The sequence below is a fragment of the Spermophilus citellus genome (assembly GCF_964194105.1).
Source record: "Spermophilus citellus genome assembly, chromosome: 12".
In the NCBI taxonomy this organism is placed as follows: Eukaryota; Metazoa; Chordata; class Mammalia; order Rodentia; family Sciuridae; genus Spermophilus; species Spermophilus citellus.
In genome coordinates, this window is record NC_138198.1 from 113,788,436 (window position 1) to 113,812,837 (window position 24,402).

Below are 24,402 nucleotides of genomic sequence, written 5' to 3' on the forward strand. Positions count from 1 at the left end.
CCTCCTATAAAAGCTGTTTGTGCCCTTGAATATGAAGAGGCACAAAAAATACCCCCAAACCCTAATGAATACTTCACATTAAGTGTATTTGTTCATATCCTACCTATTACACAAAGAATTTGAGTGTATTTATGTTACATAATTTCCCCTAAATTGAAAAAATAAAGCAATAAAAAATCAGGATCATGAAAAATATATAAATAAGAATCTAACTCCAGACTAGAGGTCCCTAAATTTTGCTGTGCATTTGAATCATCAGGGGACCTGTGTGTGCGTGAGTGGGGGAGTGCTGGGGATTGAACCCAGGGCTTTGTGCTTTTAAAACAACTGATGCCCATGGTACCCACTACTAATTACATCAGAGTGCCTGAGGGTGGGAGGCAAATGAGCAGTCTTCAAAGATCTCCAGGTGCTTTTTTCTTTTCAAGGATGGTCTAGCACTTGACATATAAGCTTTCCTTATAGTATCTAACAAAATTAGGCTGTCCCAAGCCCCCAGTAATAGAATTCCTCACCTTTACACCAGGAAGGTTGGGAAGCACCCAAATCTGCTGGCTGACTATTTTTATTTATATGATGAGACCCAAAGTTTTTATGAGATTGTTTAAAAAAAAACCCAAAACAATTTTAAAAAATACCAGAGCCTATGGTGGGTCCATGTGTGCTCAATGTGTATGTGACAGAATCATGTTTGCCTTTCTTACTGAAGAGCAGAAAATCCTTGAGAAAGTGTTGAAAGCACAAGCACAGAGTTAGAAAGCTAAAAAAAAGCTTTTTTTTTTTTTTTAGTAATAAAGGATCAAAAGGCTTAAATAAATAAATAAGAAAGATTCCCCAGATATTTTGTGTGCAGCAAAGTTTTGGTATTAAACTTTGGGCAAAGGGGAGGGAGGGATGGGAAGGAGTCATAGGGGCAGGAAAGACAGTGGAATGAGATGGACATCATTACTCTAGGTACATGTATGACTGCACATATGGTGCGACTCTACATCAAGTACAATCAGAGAAATGAAAAGTTGTGATCCATTTGTGTAAAATAAATCAAAATGCATTCTGCTGTCATGTATAACTAATTACAACAACAACAACAAAAAGGGTTTGGGAATTACTGGCCTAGGCTGCTGGTGTCAGCCTTGAATGTATATTAGCATCACTGGGGAAGCTATTGAAACTACTGATGTCTTCTTTCCTACCCTGAACCTTAAATCATGTCTTTTGTGCTGGCAACTGGGCATTTAGTCAATTTTAAAGCTCTGCAGATGGCTCCAATGTGTATCCAAGGTACAGAGCCACTATAGAGGGGGAAAGTTGATGCATAGTTACAAAGAGGATTGATTTTTTATGGGATCTTTTATGGACTATGTCCATAAAATTGACCCAAAGTTTCCTGGTAGCCAAAGTAAATAGGAAAACATAATCAGTAGAAACAATTGTGTCATCCACATCGGAAAAGCTTACTAGTTCCTTGAGAGAAAGCAAGCTTTCCCTCTTAAGTCTGAAATACATGTCTTGTTTGAGTCTTCTTACCGAGGATGTTGAATGATGTGATAGATCAACATTTTATAAACACTTCACAGTAAGTGATATATGGCAAGTTTCTTATGCAGTTTCTAATAACCATCCTTCCATGAAAGCCAGGGACACGACTCCAGACTTCAGGTGGGTACAGGTTGTTGGATTAGAGGGAGTGGGGGCAGGGTGAAGGATGGGGGAAGGAAGAATGACAGCCTTCTAAAGTTCCCAGAAGATACATCCTCACCCAAAGAATCAGGCTGTACCTGTGCACCTCCAAGATTTTCTACCTAGTTTCAAATTGTAATCTTCCACCAGAAAAATTTAAGAATATATTACTCCCCCCTCCCATAATATACACTTACAATTTTGACAGAGTCCTGGTTGGTGAGGGTGGAGAAGCACTGACTCTCATTTATAGGGGTCATAGGCAAGGTAAAAGGTATCTTAGAATTTATGTGTGTGTGTGTGTATGTGTGTGCCCGCGCGCGCGCGTGCTTTGGACTTTTTGTTTATCAAAAGAAAAGGAATCTAGGTTTGAAAGGTCAAAAAGCTTTGATGTGGAATGAACAGATCTGTTTTTGAAATGCCCCTCCATGAAGATCCCCGCCCCCGCACCCTCAGTGGCATCTAAGCACTATGGACTTAATGGCTCAAAATGTCTGTAGAAGGTTTCTGAGTAGGATGCTGACTGTATGAGGCTGAGCCGTGAAAGGAAATCCATTACATGGCACACCTTTTAAGCCACAGTCATGTCTCAGGGAATCCAAGGAAAGCTTAAGTTAGGATGAGTGTGCCCCCCTCCTTTGATCTGCAGGGCGAACAGCACATACTTGGCAATGTATTTGGAGACAAGCAAGATGATTCTTTAAACTATGTGAATTCTCTCTTAACTTCCGTGAATGAAAGTCCTAAATGCACCTTGATAAGATCCAATAAGCATTTTGATGTTTTGTTTTCAAAGGCAAATGACATGTTCTGCGTCTGTTTTCTTTTTGAACTCACAACTGCACTGAACATTAAATTTAACGGCTTCCTGAAAAAGTCGAATGACGAATTTCTCTCGCTTATTTAGTCTCCTGCATTCTTATGAATCTGAAGGATTAAATGAACTGCTTGCTAGAGAAACTGTAGCTGGGATGTGGGAAGACTCCTATGGTGGCTAATAAGACGTCTCAATCGTTTGCATATTCAAAGGATAACCTTAAACTTGAGTTTGATATTTCACGTTGCGCTTAAAAAAGAGCTGCCTTTTATTCAAAGAACCGCGCTGTTTTGGAGTGGGTGGGTGTGTACTAAGCCGGCGCTGCGTTGGTTTTGTTCCCTGTAACGTTGACACGGGCAATGGCGACTCGCGGCCACACCGGGGCAGCCTCTCCCCGGCTGGCAGCCAGGCCAGGCAGATCGTATCCCGGAGTTGACAATGTAGTCAAACCCGGCTTGCTGGGGCTACCAAGAATTTAAAGGGGTCTGGAAACATCCTTTCCCCCTCTTTTAACAACTACCGCGAGCTCAGGGTTCTAGGTAAAAAGACCACCCGTAGAATTAAACGGACAGGGAGCTTATGTTGTTCAAAAAATCATCGCTCCCAAAGGTCCATTCAGCCCCCTCCCCAAAGCGGAGGGAAGCAGGGCAAGGGAGGGTCGGCTGGGTAGGCCAAGCCCGCCTGGGCACGCCCCTGATCCCCCGCCCCGCGGCCGGGTGACCCCCGGACGCCAGCAGCTGCCGGGGGTGGGGTGGGCGTGGGGCAGAACTCCACCACCCCCTCGGCCGGCGGCCCGCCCCCCAGCTCGGCCGGTGATTGGCTTGGGGGGCGCGTGTGCCCGCCCCGGCGAGCGGGGAGGGTCCCCTCTAGGCTCCGGGTGGGAGGAGGCGGAGGAGGGGGCGGGGAGAGTGGGAGCGGGGGGCGGGGGGCAGACGAGCCGGGTCGCCGGGATCGCAGATCCAGCTCGGAGAGGGGCGGAGAGCGGCCGGCGAGCGGGGAGGGCCGGAGGAGGGAGGTGCGGGCCGCGGGGAGGGGAAGCCCGGCGGCCGCCGCGCGCAGGGAGAGGCGCCGAGGCTGCCGCCCGCCGCTCGGCGCGCTCTCGGGAGCCGCCTGTCCGCACGTCCCGCAGCCTTCCGGGAGGAAGCGGCGCCGGCCGCGGCAGAGGCTGCGCGCTCGGGCACCCTCACCTGCGGGCGCCGGACCGCTTCCCCAGCGGGACGCGCGTTGGGCCGGGTGCCGGACCGCCTGGCTTTGGAGGCAGAGGAAGACCAGGCGGCCCGCGCCGCAGCCCAGCAGCCCCGGATCGTCTCGGACCCCGCGCGGGGCGCCGGCTCCATGGCGACCGGGCTCGGGGAGCCGGTCTACGGACTTTCCGAAGACGAGGTGAGCGGCACCCCCTCCCGCCCGGGACTCCCCGGGGAGTTCCGCCCCGCGCCGGCAGGGGAGGGATCGGGGCTACCCCTGGGCTGCACGTCTCCCGCGCCTGCAGGGGGGCCCCAGAAACAGGAGCGCCCGGGAGCAGGGTCGGGGGAGAGGGGCTTGGGTCCTTTTTCCCCCAGCCGAGCGCATTGTTTGTAAATAAAGCGGCCCGACGCCCTTGGAACACGGGTTCACTCCGCCTCTCCCCGCTTTTGGGATGGGCTGAAGGCGCTTGTGCCTCTTTGCCCCGCGGGTCCCCTTCCTCTCTGAGCCTTGTCTCCTGAGGCTGTTGGGCAACTTTCCGCCTCTCGTCCCTGCAGCCCGGAGTCCATGATGCGTGTCACGTCTGGGTCGCGGCAGGAGACCCGCGCGGTGCGGGGGATCAGGGGCTGCGGAGGACCCTGATGGTTCCCCCTGGAACTTTCTAAGGATCCTGTCTGCAGGCTATCAGAAGCGTGTGTGTGCTGACCCTGGTGGTAGTGGGGGAGACGTCGGGAGCTGCGTGTGGCCGTTCCTCTGTCTTGCAATGTCTGAAATCTGGATTGTGCATTTCAGAGCCCCTTTTTTTGGTGGAGGGCCCATCGAAGGTGGCAGGTGCTGCTAGAAACTTGGAGGAAGCCTGCAGTCCTGCCAACCCTCCCTCCCTCCCCCAACCCCGAGGATTTAAAGCCCGGCACCTCCGGGGTGGGTGGAGAGAGGAACGCTCCATTGATCTCTTTTATTAATAAAGCGAATGAAATAAGCCACGCCCCCAAACGGTTGGTTTCATTGGAAAGGGCTTTGTTTTTTACCCTCACTCTCTCCTCCGGTTTCCCACTCCCCCTTTTGAAACAATCCTGCTAAATCACTGCTCAGCCCTTTCTCAACCAGCTACGCTCGGCTCTTATTGGTGTGTTGCTCTGCCAAAAAGGGGGGTGGGAGGCCTGTCTCGGGCGCGGCGTGACAGGCAGACTGGATGGAGCAGGTAGGAGTGGTTTGCCATCTGGCGGGGTGCGCGCCCAGGTCTGGCTCCCCTTTGGAGAGGTGAATTTACAACCCTTGAAGCATTACTCAGCAGGGAGGTATTTCCTATCCTGGTTGTGCATTTCGTGAAAAGTTGATGCCTGGAAATTCAGGCTTTCTCGATTTCTCTTTTCTTCTCCTCCCTTCTTTCTTTCTGAGGCTCCCTTTTCTCTGGTGATGGGGGTGGGGTTTAAAGAGAGGCTATTATCTCAGACGGGCTCAAGCTATGGCTTCTATGGTTTCGCTCTCAGCAGCTTTCCTACCCTGCCTGTGTGTGTGTGTGTGTGTGTGTGTGTGTGTAAGTGTGCAGTGCAATGGGTATCTTGGGGTGTGTAGGGTGTGTAGGGGGTGACTTTTCTCCGACGGTGCTAAGCTAGGCTTGCTGTGGTGTTTATAAAAAAAAAAATGAGCACCTTTTGTCATTTTGCCATGTTTTGCCTTAGAAAATACTTTTCTTTTTTTCCCCTTTGCGTTTTTCCAGAGATGGGTGAAAGTAGCATTGTTTTGTTTACCCAGGGGTTCTCCTCCCTCCTGGATCCTCTCCTTTCCCTTGCATCCTCCACTTCTTCATTTAATGAGGATCAGTAGAGGGCAGCCGGGGAGCTCTTAGAGGTGCAGAGGTATCCACATTCCTGAACAAAGAGCTGCTTGGGTTAAGGTGTGGAGGGGGATGTGGACAGCTGTGTTTCATATCAGGTTTTTAAAAACATTTTTAATAACATCATTTTTAAAAGCTCCCTGAAAAAATATTTTAAGAATGTTTTGGGAAATGCAACTGGATAAACAAATCACATTTATGTTATTGTTGTTAGTGCTTTGTTTACATTGGCAGTGGTGTCAGATTCTACCTAGAGTGCACCTTGCCACTCTTGTCTCTGATGAGTCAATGCTGATCTGAACTGGTGAGAAGTGTGAAAGTGAGGGAGACATAGGAACAGAATCTGAGTTGGGGTGGGCTCCCTATGACTGGCTCACTCCTGCCTGTTGCCAGAGGGTGTTGGGAACCATACAGGTAATAGCAAGAGGTGATGAAGACACCTTTTATTAGTTATTGCTGGTACTGTTTAGTTCTACACACATTATATTACACAAGACAAGTCTCATCATTCTCTCTCTTTTTTTTTAAGCCTTTTCCTACTAGTGAAAAAATAAGCCTGGGCTATTTTGATAATTTCACATTTCTGTAATACTTGGTTTTTATGGGAGTTTTCACGCTGTCAGGTTGCCTTCCTGAGAAGCAGGGAATGCCTTCATAGAATACTAACAACAAATTGTTATCTATTCACAGCTAGTATTGTCTCCCTGAAATAGTCTAGGTAAGAAAACAAATGGAAGATTTTGACAGTCTCTGAAAGTAGAATGCCTGCTAAAACAAACAGCAGGGTGGGTTTTCTGAGGTGTGTTAAATATGTGTGCCCTGCAGTCTGCAGACTTAGTGTGCTGCAGAACATCACACATGAAGGTATTTTTGGTTGCTGTAGAGAAGAGCAAACTTATAAATCTCTTAGAAACATAGGCACCCACACCTAGCAGATTTCTTATAAGTAAATTTGTTACTTTATTTATGATGGAAAGTGTTATGTATTTAGAGTAATTATTTATGTAATTGTTTACCATTGTGTAAAGACTGTTGAGTTCTCTGTACTTTAGTGAAGCATAGTATTAACCTAGAACATGAGTTGGGGGAGGGTACCAAAGCAGGGTGGTGGGTATTATTCATCAGCTAGGTCTATCTCATTTGTAGAATGAAAAGGATTAAGATGTAGACTTTGCTTATGTGAATGTATGTGTGGTTTAATTTTTGTAGTGTGTTTCTGGGTGACCTTCCTCTGGTGAGTTATTCACATTCACTTGGATTTCAATCACATTGGTTTAGGGAACCAAATTTGAAATCACCATCAGATGAGTTTTGGTGTTGGAGGGATTAGCCGTTGAACAAAACTTCTTTTTTTTCTTTTTATTTATTTTTTATTTTATTTTATTTTTTTTATTGGTTGTTCACAACATTACAAAGCTCTTGACATATCATACTTCATACATTAGATTGAAGTGGGTTATGAACCCCCAATTTTACCCCAAATGCAGATTGCAGAATCACGTCGGTTACACATCCACAATTTTACATAATGCCCTATTAGTAATTGTTGTATTCTGCTACCTTTCCTATCCCCTACTATCCCCCCTCCCCTCCCCTCCCATCTTCTCTCTCTACCCCATCTACTGTAATTCATTTCTCTCCTTGTTTATTTTCCCATTCCCCTCACAACCTCTTATATGTAACTTTGTATAGCAATGAGGGTCTCCCTTCATTCCCATGCAATTTCCCTTTTCTCTCCCTTTCCCTCCCATCTCATGTCTCTGTTTAATGTTAATCTTTTCTTCCTGCTCTTCCTCCCTGCTCTGTTCATAGTTGCTCTCATTATATCAAAGAAGACATTTGGTATTTGTTTTTTAGGGATTGGCTAGCTTCACTAAGCATAATCTGCTCTAGTGCCATCCATTTCCCTGCAAATTCTATGATTTTGTCATTTTTTATTGCTGCATAGTACTCCATTGTGTATAGATGCCACATTTTTTTATCCATTCATCTATTGAAGGGCATCTGGGTTGGTTCCACAGTCTAGCTATTGTGAATTGTGCTGCTATGAACATCGATGTGGCGGTATCCCTGTAGCATGCTCTTTTAAGGTCTTCAGGGAATAGTCCGAGAAGGGCAATAGCAGGGTCAAATGGTGGTTCCATTCCCATCTTTCCCAGGAATCTCCAAACTGCTTTCCAAATTGGCCGCACCATTTTGCAGTCCCACCAGCAATGTACAAGTGTACCCTTTTCTCCACATCCTCGCCAGCACTTGTTGTTGTTTGACTTCATAGTGGCTGCCAATCTTACTAGAGTGAGATGGTATCTTAGGGTGGTTTTGATTTGCATTTCTCTGACTGCTAGAGATGGTGAGCATTTTTTCATGTACTTGTTGATTGATTGTATATCCTCCTCTGAGAAGTGTCTGTTCAGGTTCTTGGTCCATTTGTTGATTGGGTTATTTGTTATCTTATTGTCTAATTTTTTGAGTTCTTTGTATACTCTGGATATTAGGGCTCTATCTGAAGTGTGAGGAGTAAAAATTTGTTCCCAGGATGTAGGCTCTCTATTTACCTCTCTTATTGTTTCTCTTGCTGAGAAAAAACTTTTTAATTTAAGTAAGTCCCATTTGTTGATTCTTGTTATTAACTCTTGTGCTATTCGTGTCCTATTAAGGAATTTGGAGCCCGACCCCACAATATGTAGATCGGAGCCAACTTTTTCTTCTATCAGACACAGAGTCTCTGATTTGATATCAAGGTCCTTGATCCATTTTGAGTTAACTTTTGTGCATGGCGAGAGAAAGGGATTCAGTTTCATTTTGTTGCATATGGATTTCCAATTTTCTCAACACCATTTGTTGAAGATGCTTTCCTTCCTCCATTGCATGCTTTTAGCCCCTTTATCAAATATAAGATAGTTGTAACTTTGTGGATTAGTCTCTGTGTCCTCTATTCTGTACCATTGGTCCACGCGCCTGTTTTGGTACCAGTACCATGCTGTTTTTGTCACTATTGCTCTGTAATATAGTTTGAAATCTGGTATCGCTATACCACCTGATTTCACACTTCCTGTTTAGAATTGCTTTTGCTATTCTGGGTCTTTTATTTTTCCATATGAATTTCATGATTGCTTTATCTATTTCTATAAGAAATGCCGTTGGGATTTTGATTTGCATTGCATTAAACCTATAGAGAACTTTTGGTAATATCGCCATTTTGATGATGTTAGTTCTGCCTATCCATGAACAGGGTATATTTTTCCATCTTCTAAGATCTTCTTCTACTTCTCTCTTTAGGGTTCTATAGTTTTCATTGTATAAATCTTTCACCTCTTTTGTTAGGTTGATTCCCAAGTATTTTATTTTCTTTGAGGATATTGTGAATGGAGTGTTTTTCCTCATTTCCGTTTCAGAAGTTTTGTTGCTGATATACAGAAATGCCTTTGATTTATGCGTGTTGATTTTATATCCTGCCACTTTGCTGAATTCATTTATTAGTTCTAGTAGTTTCTTTGTAGACCCTTTTGGGTCTTCTAAGTATAGAATCATGTCATCTGCAAATAGTGATAATTTAAGTTCTTCTTTTCCTATTTTTATGCCTTTAATTTCTTTCGTCTGTCTAATTGCTCTGGCCAGTGTTTCGAGAACTATATTGAATAGAAGTGGTGATAGAGGGCATCCCTGTCTTGTTCCAGATTTTAGAGGGAATGCCTTTAACTTTTGTCCATTCAGAATGATGCTAGCCTGACACTTAGCATAGATAGCTTTTACAATGTCAAGGTAAGTTCCTGTTATCCCTAATTTTTCTAATGTTTTGAACATAAAGGGATGCTGTACTTTGTCGAATGCTTTCTCTGCGTGAACAAAACTTCTTATTCATGGTTGAGGATTAGATTTGGAATAGGAGCAGTTTGGACTAGTTTCTGCATCTGGCTTGGGGCCTTCGAGGTCTTTTTTCTACTTTCTATTTATTGTTGGACATCTGTAGCTCATTTGGGCATAGTTTTCTCATGAATGATATTGTTAACTTTCTGAAATCTTTTATCACATCTTGAAGGGTATCTTTTATTGAAAAAAATTGTCTACTGGATGAGAAATTAGAATTTGAATGACAGACTTCTTCATAATATTAGATGGCATTTAAATTTTGGGGGTGCAAGAATGAGGCAAATGGCATATAAACGAAGGACGGGCTGACTTGGAATGAGACTTTGATTGACAGTGGCTGTTGGTCTGGATGACTCCTCTTCATCAAGTTCCACACTAAGCCTTATGCATACTATCTCATTTAAATTTCATTAAAAATCCTGGGTTGACAGATGCTAAATGAGAGTTCAGAAAGTGTAAGTGAACTGCATAAGGACACACAGCAAAAAAATTTATGAGACCAGTCCTGTTGATTCCAAAGCCATTTTTTTTTTAACATGCTGAATGGTCTTTCCTTTCTTCCAAGCATCTTGAAAGGTCTTTGTAGCTAGATTATTCATGATGATGTAAAACACATACAAACATTAAGGGTTGCAAACTGATGCTCCTGGGTCAGATTTGACTAGGAATCTTGCTTAATGTCCAAGTGTGTTAAAACTTGGAAATGTTCAGGAAAAATCTAGCTTCACTGGAGGAGCCACTTTCTCACCTGGCAACAATTAGTAGCTTTGAATGATGGCCCTTGGGATGTGGTGGTGTGTGTAGTTGCGACAGTATCCATTGCTCCTGATTGTTTTAAGGTATCTCTTTGCTGATTTGTATGTAATTATGAACTTCATAAAAAATATTTAAGGTTGACCTTTGGCATAGACATTTCTTTCAACATATTTCTTTTAAGGTGCCGTCATTTTTAAGATGCACCATTATTTTATATACCACTAAGAAAAAATGCTGTCAGATTACATGCTGTCAATTTTATAATGCATGTTTTTTTTTTTCAGAGATTTTAAAATATGAAAACAATGATGTTTTAGAATGGATAAATTATAGTAATTAGGAACCTGGGATGACCCCATGCTGTAGCCCCAATCATTCAACTCATTTTTTTGAATGTTGAAGTGTGAACCCAGGACCTCTATCACTGAGCTACAACCCCACCCCCAATCCAACACTTTTTTTTTTTTTTGCTTATTTTATTTTATATTTAAGTTATTTTAATTTTTAAATTTGTTCTAGCCAATCCAACACTTTTAAATCACCCTTTAAGTTGGATTTATTTCTGTGTCTGAGAAAGGGATAGAGGGAAATGCTTTTATATGAACATTCGCAGAGAAGACATCTTAAGAATAATTGTTAATTTTTAAAAGGTGCCTTCTTTGGTTTTAAGAGACTATTTCACAATTCCTCAGTGTCATCTTTGAACTGCAAAATGGTCAGGACAAGACTGCTTTTGGAGATTACAGTATAGATATTATTTGCACCTAAAGGTGGATGCTGAGAGGCAGTTTTCTCAAGGGAGGTAATTCTTGCCAGTCATGCCAACTCCACAGCCTGTGTCTGGCTTGGCATGCTCTGTGAGGTGCAGTATACCCAGGACCTGGGCCACCACTCTCGGAGTCTATGCCATGATTGCTAATGTTTTAAGAATATCTAAAAAGGGTTAGGTTTTATGGTGACATTTACAAGTAGCTGTTTGTTTTTGAAATGCTGGGGATTGAAACCAGGGCTTCATGCATACCAGGCAAGCATTCTGCCACAGAGCTGTTCCTCTAGCCCAAAGCAGTATTTGAAACTGGCAGGTATTATACATTGCTTTAAATTTAACACTCATTAATTTGAATTCACATCAAGGAGATAGTATCTGTGAAATTTATACATTTTGATATTTTTGTTTATATTATTTTCAGTTTTATTAAATCAGAATGTTTGAATTATTTCATTACTGAAAAACCAGTTTCCTTAACTGAAGGAATAAAAATAAATTTGTTTAAGGGGGCGAAGACAGTGGCCAACTGGGAATCTTTGGATGATTGCAACTTCTTTACCATGCAGAACACAATTTAGGGAAGTCATCTGGATACCTGGACTTTTATCCAGTGCAGTAGGTTCTCTCCTCCCTGGGAAGCTTACTTGAGAAAGTTTGTTTTGGGATTCTGGGGACCCTCAGTATGCTTGAGATATATTTATTCAGGAGAAGGATGAATAATCTTGGGGAGAAATCCCCGTGAATATGCCAAAAGCCACTGAGTTTTATATTTTAAATGGATGAAATGTTTTAGATATGAATTACATCTCAATAACATTGCTTAAAAATGACTAATGGTTTTAGAATGTAACATTGCAACAAATATATAGTTCAAGAATGTAACATGCAACAATACATAGTTCAAGAATGTAACATTGCAGTAATACATAATTCTAGCTAAATTGCTTTCTGCATTGATTTGAGTAGAAGAAACTTTGTTCATTGCTAATTTAACCACCTCTCTTCCTTGTATAGTTATTTAACATGGCATCAGAAAAAACATGGCTATATAGGCTAGAAAGAGAGCATAGTTCATTAAAAATTTTTGAACTGAAATCTTCTTACTAAACAGGTTTTTTTGGTTATCCTTGAATTTTGTGTAGCATCAGGATAAAACAAAACAAAAACAAAACAACAACACAAAAAAAAACCCTAAGCCTAACTTAAGAGTTTTCAAACTTTTTATGTTGCAAGTGTTTGAATGAGTTTGTCTTACTAACTTTTTTTTTAAATTTAATTTTATTTTAAGAGATGAGGTTTTATCTATGTTGTTCAGTTTAGCTCTGAACTTCTGGGATGAAGTGATCCTCTTGCCTCAGCTTCCTGAGTATCAGGGAGTCAGGCTTGTGCTGCTGAGCCAGGCTTTGAGATATTTGTTAACTAGCAACAAAGCAAACCACAAGTTTATCTTTGGAAAGTCCTTATGAAGGATCAAAGTAATGTACATGTGCTGTCACCTGTCAGAATCATAAGTATTCCAGTCTTAGGCTTAATGAAGGGCATGGAAAGTATAACAAAATGTTACTTTCTGTTTTTATGTTGTTTCTCTTCCAGGTCACAGTATAAATAAATATATTTCATTTTCTGACTATAGGTGGCAATATTTGTACTGTTGACTAGTGTTACTGTCAGTTTGCTTGATTCTTGTTGGTGGAATATGGAAATGAGAGCATGATTTAGAAATGTGAACAAAATGTCTAGACTTACAAAACAGCATTTTCCCATAAACTTGAAGAATCAATTATTTAATGAAAACACCCACAGTGGTGTTTCTCAGTGGGCAGTATCAGGAACCATCAATTTTCCAGGTTTCCAGGATTCCTCTTCTCCAGGTCATATGCAGCTTTAGGAGCCAGGAACATGCATTTGGATTTGGGGAAGGAAGTCCCAGCAGCATCCAAGCACACAGAGGGTTGGATGCTGTCACAGTCCTTTCTTCTCGGACATGTAAGGACTTCTGAATACTTCTAGTTCTGTCAGGTGGACCTTTCCATAACTTACTGTCATTGACTTTGAGAAGCAATTCATGATTGCTAATTGCATGTTGGAGAGATTCTTGATACCTGACCAGGACTGTGGCTTGTGTCTTAGCAGAGAGCTTGGTGGTGTAACGACCCGGGCCACTTATGTCTTGCATATCTCAAATCTCATTAGAGTGTAATGTTTTGTTTAGAACCCAAGTGGTCCTCATGGCCTGTCCCTGTGAGGCCTTGAGGTGGGAAGAACTGTATTCCCGAAGTGTATCTGGGGTAACTCGCTTAAATTTGACATTTCAGTGGACTTTTTGTTCCTGACTCCACAGAGTCCTGTATTGATTCAGAACTCACTGAGTTTAATGTCAAGGCTCTCAGATTCCCCAGCTGTCATCAAATTCAGTGTTTGGTGACTTCTTGGCAGGCGGGCCAAGAGATTTTGTATTCTTATACCTCTAATTCACCCAGAGAACAGGGCCATTCAAAGGTGAGTTTTCTTTTGGTGCAGGAAGCTATGAACTGCCTTGCTTCTGGTTTGGGTGACATCCCGTCACTTGTCACTTGGTCAGGGCTCTTGGGGTCCACAGTTTCCAGGTGTGCTGAAGTGAAGTGTTGATGGCTCTGGCATGTTTCTACCTCCTGTCTACCAGGTAGAGACCACGCACCCTGTCTTGAGGAGACCGGCAGTGACAAGGTCCTGGGCTGGGCCCTGACTGTTGGTCTTGCCGGTGGTAGCACAGTTTTCATATTCTAGTTACATTTCCCACTTCCAGCCTGGCTCAAGGCCAGCCCTCTCTTTGTATTTGGGTGCGATGTTTGATCATGTTTATAATTTAAATTTTTAGTTTTGAGACAGGGCCTTACTAATTTACCAAGGCTGGCCTTGAACTTGTAACCTTCCTACCTCTGTCTCACTAACTGGGATTACAGGTGAGCAATATCACACCTGACTATAATTTAAAAAAAATTTTTTTTTAGTTATAGATGGACACAAAATAATACCTTTATTTTATTTATGTGGTGCTGAAAATCGAACCCAATGCCTCATACTCACTAGGCAAGCGCTCTACCACTGAGGTACAGCACCCTCCCCCCTATAATGTATTTTTAAAGTGTATTATAAAGCTGGGCTTCCTCTTGAGGGTAAAACATTGAGATTGTTGTAATAGCGTTTAGAACAGTGGCCAGTACACTCCTACCTAATGGGTCACACGAGTTGCTCCAGTTGTACGTCTGTTCTCAAGGAGTGAAATACAAAGTCAAACAATTTGTTAGACTGACCTCGTGATACAGGTTTATGTTTAGGTTTTGGCACGTGAGTGGTAGATAACCACCAATGTGAGAAGACCAGTGAGGACAGGCTTTGGACCACAGGTAATGAAAGTGACAAAAAGCTTTTTGTTATTTTTTCTATGAGATTCAGGATGTGTATATTAGGTGGATTAGCTTTATTTACCTCTGTGTCTTTGTTGGTTTTTCAAGTTTTGGAAGAAATTTTTTTTTGTTTTGTTTTGTTTTTTTTACAAAAATGAAAACCAGACTCCTTTATTTAGAGAATCACTTTGTTTAGTGAGCACTTAGTGGCAATTTATGTTTTAATATTTTATTTTTGATTAACATATATTAATTGTACCTATTAATAGGGTTCAGTGTGCTGTTTGAACACAGGGTGCAGTGATCAAATCCAGACTCCCTTCCTACCCTCCCCCATATTAACTGTTTAGTAATGAGTAAAATGTGTGTGTGTGTGTCCCACTGGATTCAAGGTTGTGCATGACTCAGATCTCTAACCAGCCTTACTGCCTGCAGAACCGTCAGTCTTTTAAAAACCCTCTGCCTTTGTTTCTGCTCTCCATTTTCCCCTCTCATTTAATAAGTGAGTTGGCTTTGGTTTCGTCATAATGCTGACTTCCTCAGCCCATTGTGGTTTGGGAAGGGAAGAGCTCCAGGTTTAAACTGAAAATCAGATTGCTTTCTTTAGTCGTCCTCTGATTTCTGTGCTCCACACATTGTGTAATACATGGATACAACCATGATTACAGTTGGTAAGTTGATTGTGAACTTGGTCTGGCCATCTGTGTCCCTCTCTTCCTAAAAGCCACAGGGTACAGGAATGTGGCTCTTAGGCTGAGCTGCATGGAGAGGGAGCTAAGCAATCTAGGCTGATCATCAGCTCTGGAGTATGTTTAAGCTGATTCTTGAGAAAGTGGTGTGTGCCCTGCAGGAGTTGAGGTCTTGGTTTTCATTGACTATTATTAGTGAAAGATGACACTTTAAGTGGGAGTCTGAGCTCTTGCTCCTTTTCTGTGAGAAGTGAGATGGAGAAGGCTACTGGGTATAGTCATGGGAGAGGGGGGTGGGGAGGGGAGATGTTGAAGAATATTTACTGACAAGATGTCAGTGGTATGGTATGTAGAGACTGCGGTTTACAAAACAGGGGTGCTATAGAATCCTATTGTGGTTAAAAGTGTTTACACATACAAAAAAAGACTAGGAGTGTATCCCAGAATGCAAATGGTGGTTATCTTTGAGCAAAAGGATTACAGGTAATTTTTTATTGTCTTTTTTTCTTGCTTACTTGTAATAAGCTTTTTTATCTTATTATAAATTTAAAAGTAAGGTAGAACAGTGGGGTAATTATAGTTCACAATAACCCAGGGTATATTTTATGAATAACTGGAGAGAAGAGCTCAAAGGCTCCAAACAGAAAGTAATGCTGAAGAGATGGAGATGTTACTGACCCTGATTTGATCAGTACCCATTGTGCACCTGTATTAAAATTCACACTGAACCTCATAGATATGTGTAATTATTACATATTAATTAGAAATTTTAAAAATGTTTAAGGAGATGGAGATTTTAACTTCCCTAATTTGATCATTGCATGTTGTGTGTGTCAAGTTATCACACTGCATCTTATGAACATGTACAATTAAAATAATGCTTAATAAAATGATAAGCAAATAAAAATAAGGTAGAAAGACACTCCCGCCTACCCCCCTCCCGCCCCCCGAATACATGTACTTCAACATTCAGGTAAAAATTAGAGCATTCGTTTGGTACAAATGTTGATTCCAAGTTGGTTTAGTTAAACGTGTTTATCAGGGGTGGCCTTGAGCTTTGTGTCCACTGGAACCACTGTCATTGAACTGGCCTGTTAGGACCTTCCCACAAAGTTGGGAGACTGTGGGATAGATAAAGGATGAACATTCAAAAAAAATAATAATTAAATTGTATTTTTTTTGCATGCAGCTTATAAGATAGATGTTTTATTTTTCTAACTATGAACACTTAATATTTGTATTTTCATATTTGTGCATGATAGCTGCATAAAAGCAATTTTAGTAGTGTTTGTGTTTCCTGAATTTTTTGAGTTCTCTGAAAATTATGACTTGTCATCAAACTCAAATCTATCCTTCTTTTTTCTTGTTTTCATGGTTTTTGGGTTAGAGATCAAAACCCGAAAGTTATCACTCTATTTAATACTTTAATTTGGTTTCACTGTCCAAGCTGGCCTTGAACTCATGGATCGAAGTGTTTCTCCTGCCTCAGTCTCCTGAGTAGATGGGACTTACAGGTGTGTGCCACCACTCTTGGTGAATAGTTTTAGATATCAGAATGATAGTTATGCATAGATTTAAGTGGCCAAATACAAATATTTAAGTGGCCAAAGCTCTATTATCCTTTCTGTATTGGTGGGGGGGGGGTGCACTGGGCATTGAACCCAAGGCCTTGAGCATGCAAGTGAGTGATCTGCCACTGAGCTATTCCCCCACTCCCCATACAGTCTCTATTTTGTCTGTTTGCTGTCTTGTAATGTCCTTTAAGTCTTGAATGTGACCTAGAGTGTGTCCCTTCCCAAACAGAAGGGTGGAGTTGACAGATACCTTGTTACTTCTAATCTGAGCCTTGTTCTTGATTAGAGTGATCGTAGTGCTGCTTTGGCTTTTTAATATCTCTGCAATAAGGGTGCATCTTATAGTTTATGTGTTTCTCATGTTGAGGGGTTCCTTGCATTCACTTCATGCTCACCCCTTGCTAGTTACAGTTTATATTTGCTATATCTTAGAACTGTGGGACTTGAGTTGGCCCATCTCCATTTGCCCAGGTATTATGAAAGATTATTGATAGTTGTTATGGGGACTCTCTTGTTCAGCTATGATGGGTCAATTAGGAGCATCCACCTAGACAGAGGGAAGGTTGGTGCCAGCTCAGTGATGCCATCAAGAAGGGAGCTTGTTCTTTTCTCTGCTTTACCACCTGCAGTCTGGCTCTTTCCCAGGGCCTTATTGGCTGCCATTGGCAATCAGAGGCATACATTTTTACTTTATGTTTTTTACTACTTGTAGAGGAAAGAGAATGGTTTCCTGTGGCTTTCTCTTAGGTTCAAGGACTTCTAATTCCCAGACTCCCCCAAGATGTGTCTCCTGTGTCCTGCTGGCCCACTGAGGTTTAGCTCTGCTTGCCCCTCAACCAGCTGTGGCAAGGGGGGAGTGGGACGACCTTGGTTGCTCCCTCCCTGAGCTGGTCTGGTCTTCTGTGATGACCTATGTGATCTGCTGCTGGGATAGTTATTCCCTCCCAGCGTGCCCTTGACTTCAGGACATCATGTGCCCCTCCCCCTGGAGCCAACCTGGATACCCATATCAGTATTGCCAGGGTTGCTGGGGATATGCTGTTATTTTCTTAGACTTGCAAGGAGTTTTTATAGCAAACCTGTTTGGAGGAGGTGAAAACAGGAGAATAACAGTGGGTAGCTGGCCAAAAAGGAAGAGCCAGGAGTGCTGGCCTTGTCGCTGGGAGGCTTCTGGTGTACCATTTTCCCTTGTTGACCTGGATGGGAAGGACACTGGCAGAGTCCCCTTTTCTTGGATCCTGCTTGACCTGAGCTAGGAGCTTTAGGATGCATTGTCTCGGGCTCAATAGCCTTAGACTGATGTCACCCGAGCTGGGACTTTTTGACAAAACTATTCCTATGAAAACTTGGGTTCTGGATTTGTTTGCTTCCAGTCCATTCCATGGAGTGTAACCATAGCCAATGACCTTATCTAGAGAAAGTCTCTGGCTGTGGGAATTTTGGGGATGTTAGCCTCAGATCTCTGTCCCCTCCTCATCCTCATTACTTCCGCCTTAAGGCAACTTTGAAATAGTTTTGCATGAAAAGGTTTGGGTCCAGCAGACAACAGGGGAAATTTAAGCCACTCTGCTTTCACTCTGCGTTCAGAGAATGACCATCTTCCTTGGACCGTGATTGTAGACTCAGGGTACCCTCCACCCAACTATTCTAACTTCTAAAATAAGTTTTAAATTGGGGTAAAATACATATAACATATAAACTACATATGAAATACATAAAACTGACTCTCCTAACCTTGCTTCAGCATACAGTTCAGGGGCTGTAAGTGCACTCATATTGCTGTGCAGCCGTCACCCCTGTTCACCCACAGATGGCTTCTTTTTGTAACCCCCAAACATCTTACTCATCAACCAGTAAGTCCCCATTGCTAGCCAGTTCAGTTTTATTTGTAGTACCCTTTCTTTTTGACAAGAGATTGGTTATAGGGTTCTTTTTTTCTTTTTTGGCAGTGTTAGGGCCTTGCCTGTACTGGGGAGCACTTTGTCACTGAGCTGCGCCCCCTGTCCTGTTATTGGGTTCTTTTTTGTTTTGTTTTTGGCACCAAGGATTGAACCCAGGGGTGCTTAACCACTGAGCAACATCCCCAGCCCTTTTTATATATTTTATTTAGAGGCAGAGTCTCACTGAGTTGCTAAGGGCCTTGCTAAGTTGCTGAGGCTGGCCTTGAACTTACAGTCCTCCTGCCTCAGCCACCTGAGTTACAGGCATGTGACCCTGTGCCTGGCTGTTGTCAGGTTCTTAATTGCAAGCAACAGCAACTGATTCCAGTGAACTGAAACACAAAGGGAATTGAGTGAATGACCTTTGGAAGCCAGGCCTGGACACTGGTCAGGGAACAAGGACAGTGGGGCTTCCAGAATGGCAGCTGCTAGCATATTTTCACTTAAAACTTGTCTCAGAGATCACTGTTCCAAGTCGTCACCCTGTCTCTGCACCCATCTTCATGCCCCAGACTCAAAAGCACCTTGCAGCTAAGTTCTTCTGTTCCTTCCCTGATGGCACTTACCCACCCTCTGCGGACATGCCTGGCTCAGACAGATAAGACGCAGGCACCCCATCCCAAGTTCAGCGTCACGCCCCCAGAATGTTTTCTCCAAGCAGAGATCACAGACCATCTCATGAGATCAGTTGGTCAAAAAGAAATACCCTTTAAAAGATTCTTCTGAATGCTATGGATTACCCCTCCTCTTCTCCCCTATACCATTACTTAGGATTTTACTCTTAACTATTCTTTTTTTTTTTTTTTTCAGAATTGTGAGAAAACTTTCCATCTCCCCAGCCCCAAGAGAAGCATCAGCAAAGGGGCACAAATTCACTTCTGATAGTTTCACCACCTTCTTAAAAGGGCAAAGAAATGGTTGAAACTGCCATTGCTGATACCGGGTCAACTGCTTGGAACTGACATTTCTTTTCAGACCTCAGGATTCATGCTGCCTGACCAAGAGGGCAGTGTTTCCACTGCCCAAGTGTTAAACAAGCACAGCACACTAGAAAACTGAGACGTCTCTCCCTAGAGCCCATCTTGTGCCATAGTAAATGATGTAAACATGTTACAGAACAGACTCATCTGTCCTGCAGCATGACAGCTGCAGTTGTCAATGTATTGTATTCTTGAGCGAGTAAATTTTAAAGGGTTCTCACCTCAAAGTAATGAGTATGTGGGGTATACTTCTGCTGATTAGCTTGATTTAGCCATTCCACAGCATATACATATTTCAAAATGTGTACACAATAACATGTGATTCTATTTATCAGTTAAAATAAATTCCAAAAAATGAACATAAATTTTCATGATAGTGTTTTAAAGCCGGTTCTGTTTACTCCATTCTGTAGATGGGGAAACTGAGGCACAAAGAGTTGCCCAGAGCTAGTATGTAGCAGGACCTGGACTTGAACCAAGGCAGCCCAGCTCTAGGACCATGAGTGTCACCATGATGCTGGGGAAGGTCTGGGATTTTTTTTTTCAGAGTGGGCTTTTGGCAAGCAAATAGTGCTCCACCCAGCTGAGGCCTGGGGTGCCCGACTGTGAAGTCAGGGGAAGAAGCGAAGAAGCAGGTGGATGTGAATAGCCTGTGGACTTATCAAGGACTTCAATGCTTGAGGGCCTTTGAGAAACCTGTCGAGATCTAGACTTTTATCAAGGTCACTGTGGGGGCTGGGGTTGTAGTTCAGTGGTAGACTTCAGTGGTAGAGCGCTTGCTCAGCCTGTGGGAGGTTCAGGTTGGTGAATGAATGAATGAAGGAATCTCGCCATACGGCACTGGGGAGAATGGATTTGAGGGGGACAACCCCACGAGGTCCTGGAGCTGTCCCAGCATCCTGGTGGTGATGACAGTGGAAATGAGCAAGGGGATTAGAGCAGGAGGTATTTAGGAGGAAATCCCATGGAATTTGGTTACCTCTTGATTAGGTGAGGTAAAAAGAATAATCCTCCAGGTTTCTTGCTTCAGAAGACTGCGTGGGTAGGAGGGAAGAAACGTATGTCTACTAAATACCTAGAGCAGTCGTTCTAAGCTGAGAGCTGTTTTGACACCGTCCTTATCCCCAGGAGCTTTCTGTCAATGCTTGGAGACATTTTCCATTGTCACAACCTGGGAGGTGCTTCCAGCATCTGGTAGGTGGAGGCCAGGGTTGCTGCTAATCTTACAGCCTCCATGATAACTGTCTGGCATTGAGAAATGCCCCTCTGTACGTTGTTATCAGTTCCTCGTGGTTATCTAATTAACCCATAAGCTGATCATGTGAGATCATACCATGTGTCCTGTTTTTCTGATCAGCACACTGAGGCTTTGGATGGGTTACTTGGCTAAAGCTACCTTAGTGCTAGAAGCAGACCTTGAACCTGGGTCCTTGTATGTCCTTATCCAGGTGTGGCCTCTTCTCCCTGCTCCTTTATTACTCACAGCTATTCGAAGGAAGATGCAGGTGGGCTTGTAGGGTGCTTTTCAGTGGTGGTGGCTCTAGACTGAAATGGCAGGCAGGAAGGAAGGTGGCTATTTATAGTCAGCTCTGCAGTGGATCGAATTTTCCAATTCTGAAGGACTTGGCAGCGGGTATTTCAAAGGAATATATCATCATTTAGGTGTTGGGTTCTCCCTGCAGATATAAATATGGGAACATTTACTATCTTTTCCTTTAAAAATCCTTCTACGATAAGGCATTTTAAAATATGAAAGTTGTAACATAGAGCTCAGCTTATTTCCTGTGGATGTGAACTGTTACAGGCTTTCACACTGATGACTGTCCTTTGAGAAGGGATAAGATGGAAAGAGGAATTCGTAAGGTCATATGGGAGTCCCCTCTGGATTTAGAAGTGGTTGAGCTATTAAGAGTATCTTGGTTTGCCTGAGGTGAGGAGCCTTTCTGAGAATGAGTTAGAGTATCTTCTCAATGACTGGAGGGCTTTGGGTAGCTCAGGCTGGAGCTAGGGCTTGGTAGGTCCTTCAGCAGCCGTCCTGTACTAATAGTTACCACCAGTTCTGGCAGGATTATGGATTTGTTAGATGCCTTCCTTGGCAACCCATCATACTGGAGCTGTAAGGACAGAGTTCTCAAGGTTGCACTGATCATGATATCAGGTTATGTCTGTGTTTTAATGTCTTCCGATGGTTCTCTGTATGAGGCTGCTTGATGGAGACTTAGTAACTTTTGTGGGAGTGATTTCTCTGGGTTTTTGAAAAAATGCTTTTACATTTGTCCCTACTCTCATTTTTTTTGGCTGGGGGGCACATAGGCAATTGGGACTGTCTGGTGAGGGTGATGTTTGCCTATTTCACCCATCGGAGCAGTCGTATTGAAGGTGGGAACACTGTAGTTCAGGCAAGGGGGTCATGGATTTTGGTAAGCAAATAGGGCTCCAGGCATTATGGCTGGAAGGACCTATAGGGAGTTCATTTTTAAATTGTTCACAAAGTGAGACCAAAAAAGTGGAAAATAACTTAAACCTGCTTGGTTTGTTGCTATGTCAGTGCCACCGGTGGCTAGCCTAGATTATGCTGCAGGGTTGAAGTTCAACCTGGTTTCTTCTTTTCCAGTTCCTTGTTTAGATTCACATGTGTATCATGAAAGGAAATTTTGACAAATTAAAGGGTATAAATAAAGGAACACTCCTAAATTTAGCATAATATTGAAGAATCACCATAAAAATTGTTTATTATAATAATGTGAATATTAGTACTGAACTGGTTTTGCTTATTTTCTCCCGACTCCAAAAATTTCCACTGAGGAATGAATATTGTTGCCCAATTGTTTTGGCAGTAGAGGGACTCGAACTCTGGACCTCATGCATGCTAGGCTAGTGTTCTATCACTGAGCTGCACCCCAGCCCACAAGGAATGTTTTATTCTAACATTGCTTTCCTTGGGAAGAACAGTGAGTCCTGAATTTCCTTTTCTGCAGTGGGAAGACAGCAGGTGATGTGGTAGATAGAGTTCAGTATATCTTTAAGCTTGAATAAGGTAGATCCCCTTTAGAGAGTAAGCATCAGTGAGGGATATGGGTACCTTAAATTACATTTATTATAATGTTTCTTCTAATATATCTAAACATAAAAGGAGTAATAAACATGTTTACAGCTTGTATCCCACCAAAGCTATCACTAAAATACCACAAGCTAATGCACAAATTCATTAGAAATCTAAAATCTCAAATGCAGACAATTTAAATTAACTATATGATTTTAATGTAACAGGTGATAGTGTATTATTAAAACTATAATATCAAGCTGAGTGCAGTGGCGCACACCTATAATCCCAGTAACTTTGGAGGCTGAGTCAGGAGAATCTCAAATTCAAGGCCAGCCTCAGCAACTTAACAAGGACTTGTCTCAAAATAAAAAATAAAAAAGGGCTGGAATGTAGCTCAGTGGTAAAGTACCCCTGGGTTCAATCTCTGGTGCTGCAAATAAACATATAAACAGACAAACAGAAACAATTACATATATCATCTATGCTCAGGAAATACTGCCTGCTACGACAGCTTTTCCTTTGTGACCTCTCACATGCTGTGCAAAGTGGTTTTATTTCTTTTATTCAGATCTCTGTTGTATTGAATGCTGGAGCATGAAGATGTCATTGACCTAAAGTCATATTAGCCCGAGACATAGCAGAAGTACTGCTGCCATCTTGATCATCACCACCAGGGCTGGTTGAAGCCCCAGAAATTATGGAGGAACACCAAATTACATCTGGTGCTTGTGTTTATACTGGTGGTCCCTGATTTGACTTATTAGTTTTTGATTTTACACTGGTATGAAAATTACCCCATACATCCATACATCTCTTTCTCAATTTTCGTATTCAGTAATGCGATATCAGTACTTTATTATTAAAAAGACCTTATGTTGGATGATTTTTGCCCCACTTTGGCTAATGGAAGTATTGTAAGCACCTTCAAGGTAGGCTAGGCTGAACTATGATGTTTGGTAGTTACGTGTATTAAATGCATTTTTTACTTATGGTATTTTTTACTATACAGTGAGGTTATTTGGATGGAGCCCAGAAGTTGAGGAACTTCTGTGTTAATATATAAAGATCCTTATTGCTTCAGCCTTCCTGTGCCAGATGTGGTCTTTGCACTTAAGAAAGCCATATCCAACCGGGAGGGAATCTTACTGGTAGTGAGACCCTTGGATGGTGCAGGTACCATTACACAGCTGTGGTTCGTCAGATTATGGGTGATCATCGCCTGGTCCTAGTGACGTATCTCCAATGAGATTGTCTTGTGCATCTGTTGTTTGTTCTTGGCTTCACTTTTAAAGATAGTTGTTTCGAAAATTCCTCTCATAAATAGACATAATTCATTTAGTTGCTCATCTACCCATTTGTTAACAGTCCTCTTTTTCCATTTTCATTATCAGATGACCTTGCTGATTTCCCAAGTGGTAAATGCTTTTGCTCCCCCCCACACCCCTCAAGGCAAACAAAAATCAATTGTCATTTCTCAGGAGTGCCTGTCTAGTTGGAGCTCTGATCACCGATCCCTGCTTAGCATGTGCCTGAGTCTCAACCACCACACTTTGAGTTGCACTAGTTTCCTGTTTTGTGTTCATATTTTTGCCTTTTTAAAAATTCCTTTTTTTTCTTACTAGGAATGACAACAAAATAAGGACCTATTTGTTTTTGTGAGAAATACAATGGACATAGCCACATTCAAATAAGCATTGCCATTCAGGTGGTTTCTTAGGAAGCCCTGCATTTACTCTTAATGGGGTGACCGTGGGTCAGTGTATTTCTTTGTATTCCTTACTTTGTCAAAACTGCCTTCTCAGCCAGGTTACTGCCATATCAGTCTTGTGACCTTACAATATTAGCTCATTACAAAGGGCCTTATCCATGTTGAACA

At 42.5% G+C, this 24,402-nt stretch overlaps 1 protein-coding gene across 2 annotated transcripts in view; it reads left to right on the forward strand.

The window, feature by feature from the left end:
- The first annotated feature begins 3,432 nt into the window (after nucleotides 1–3,432).
- Nucleotides 3,433–24,402, forward strand: part of NEDD4L (NEDD4 like E3 ubiquitin protein ligase) — a 303,382-nt gene continuing 282,412 nt past the window's right edge. The window contains exon 1 of one of the 2 annotated variants that reach the window (XM_081263107.1): nucleotides 3,433–3,880. In XM_081263107.1, the coding sequence (XP_081119233.1) occupies nucleotides 3,833–3,880 (48 nt within the window). In that variant the 5' untranslated portion in view covers nucleotides 3,433–3,832. The remainder of the gene's footprint in view (nucleotides 3,881–24,402) is intronic. The other variant, XM_081263099.1, reaches the window with a different exon arrangement.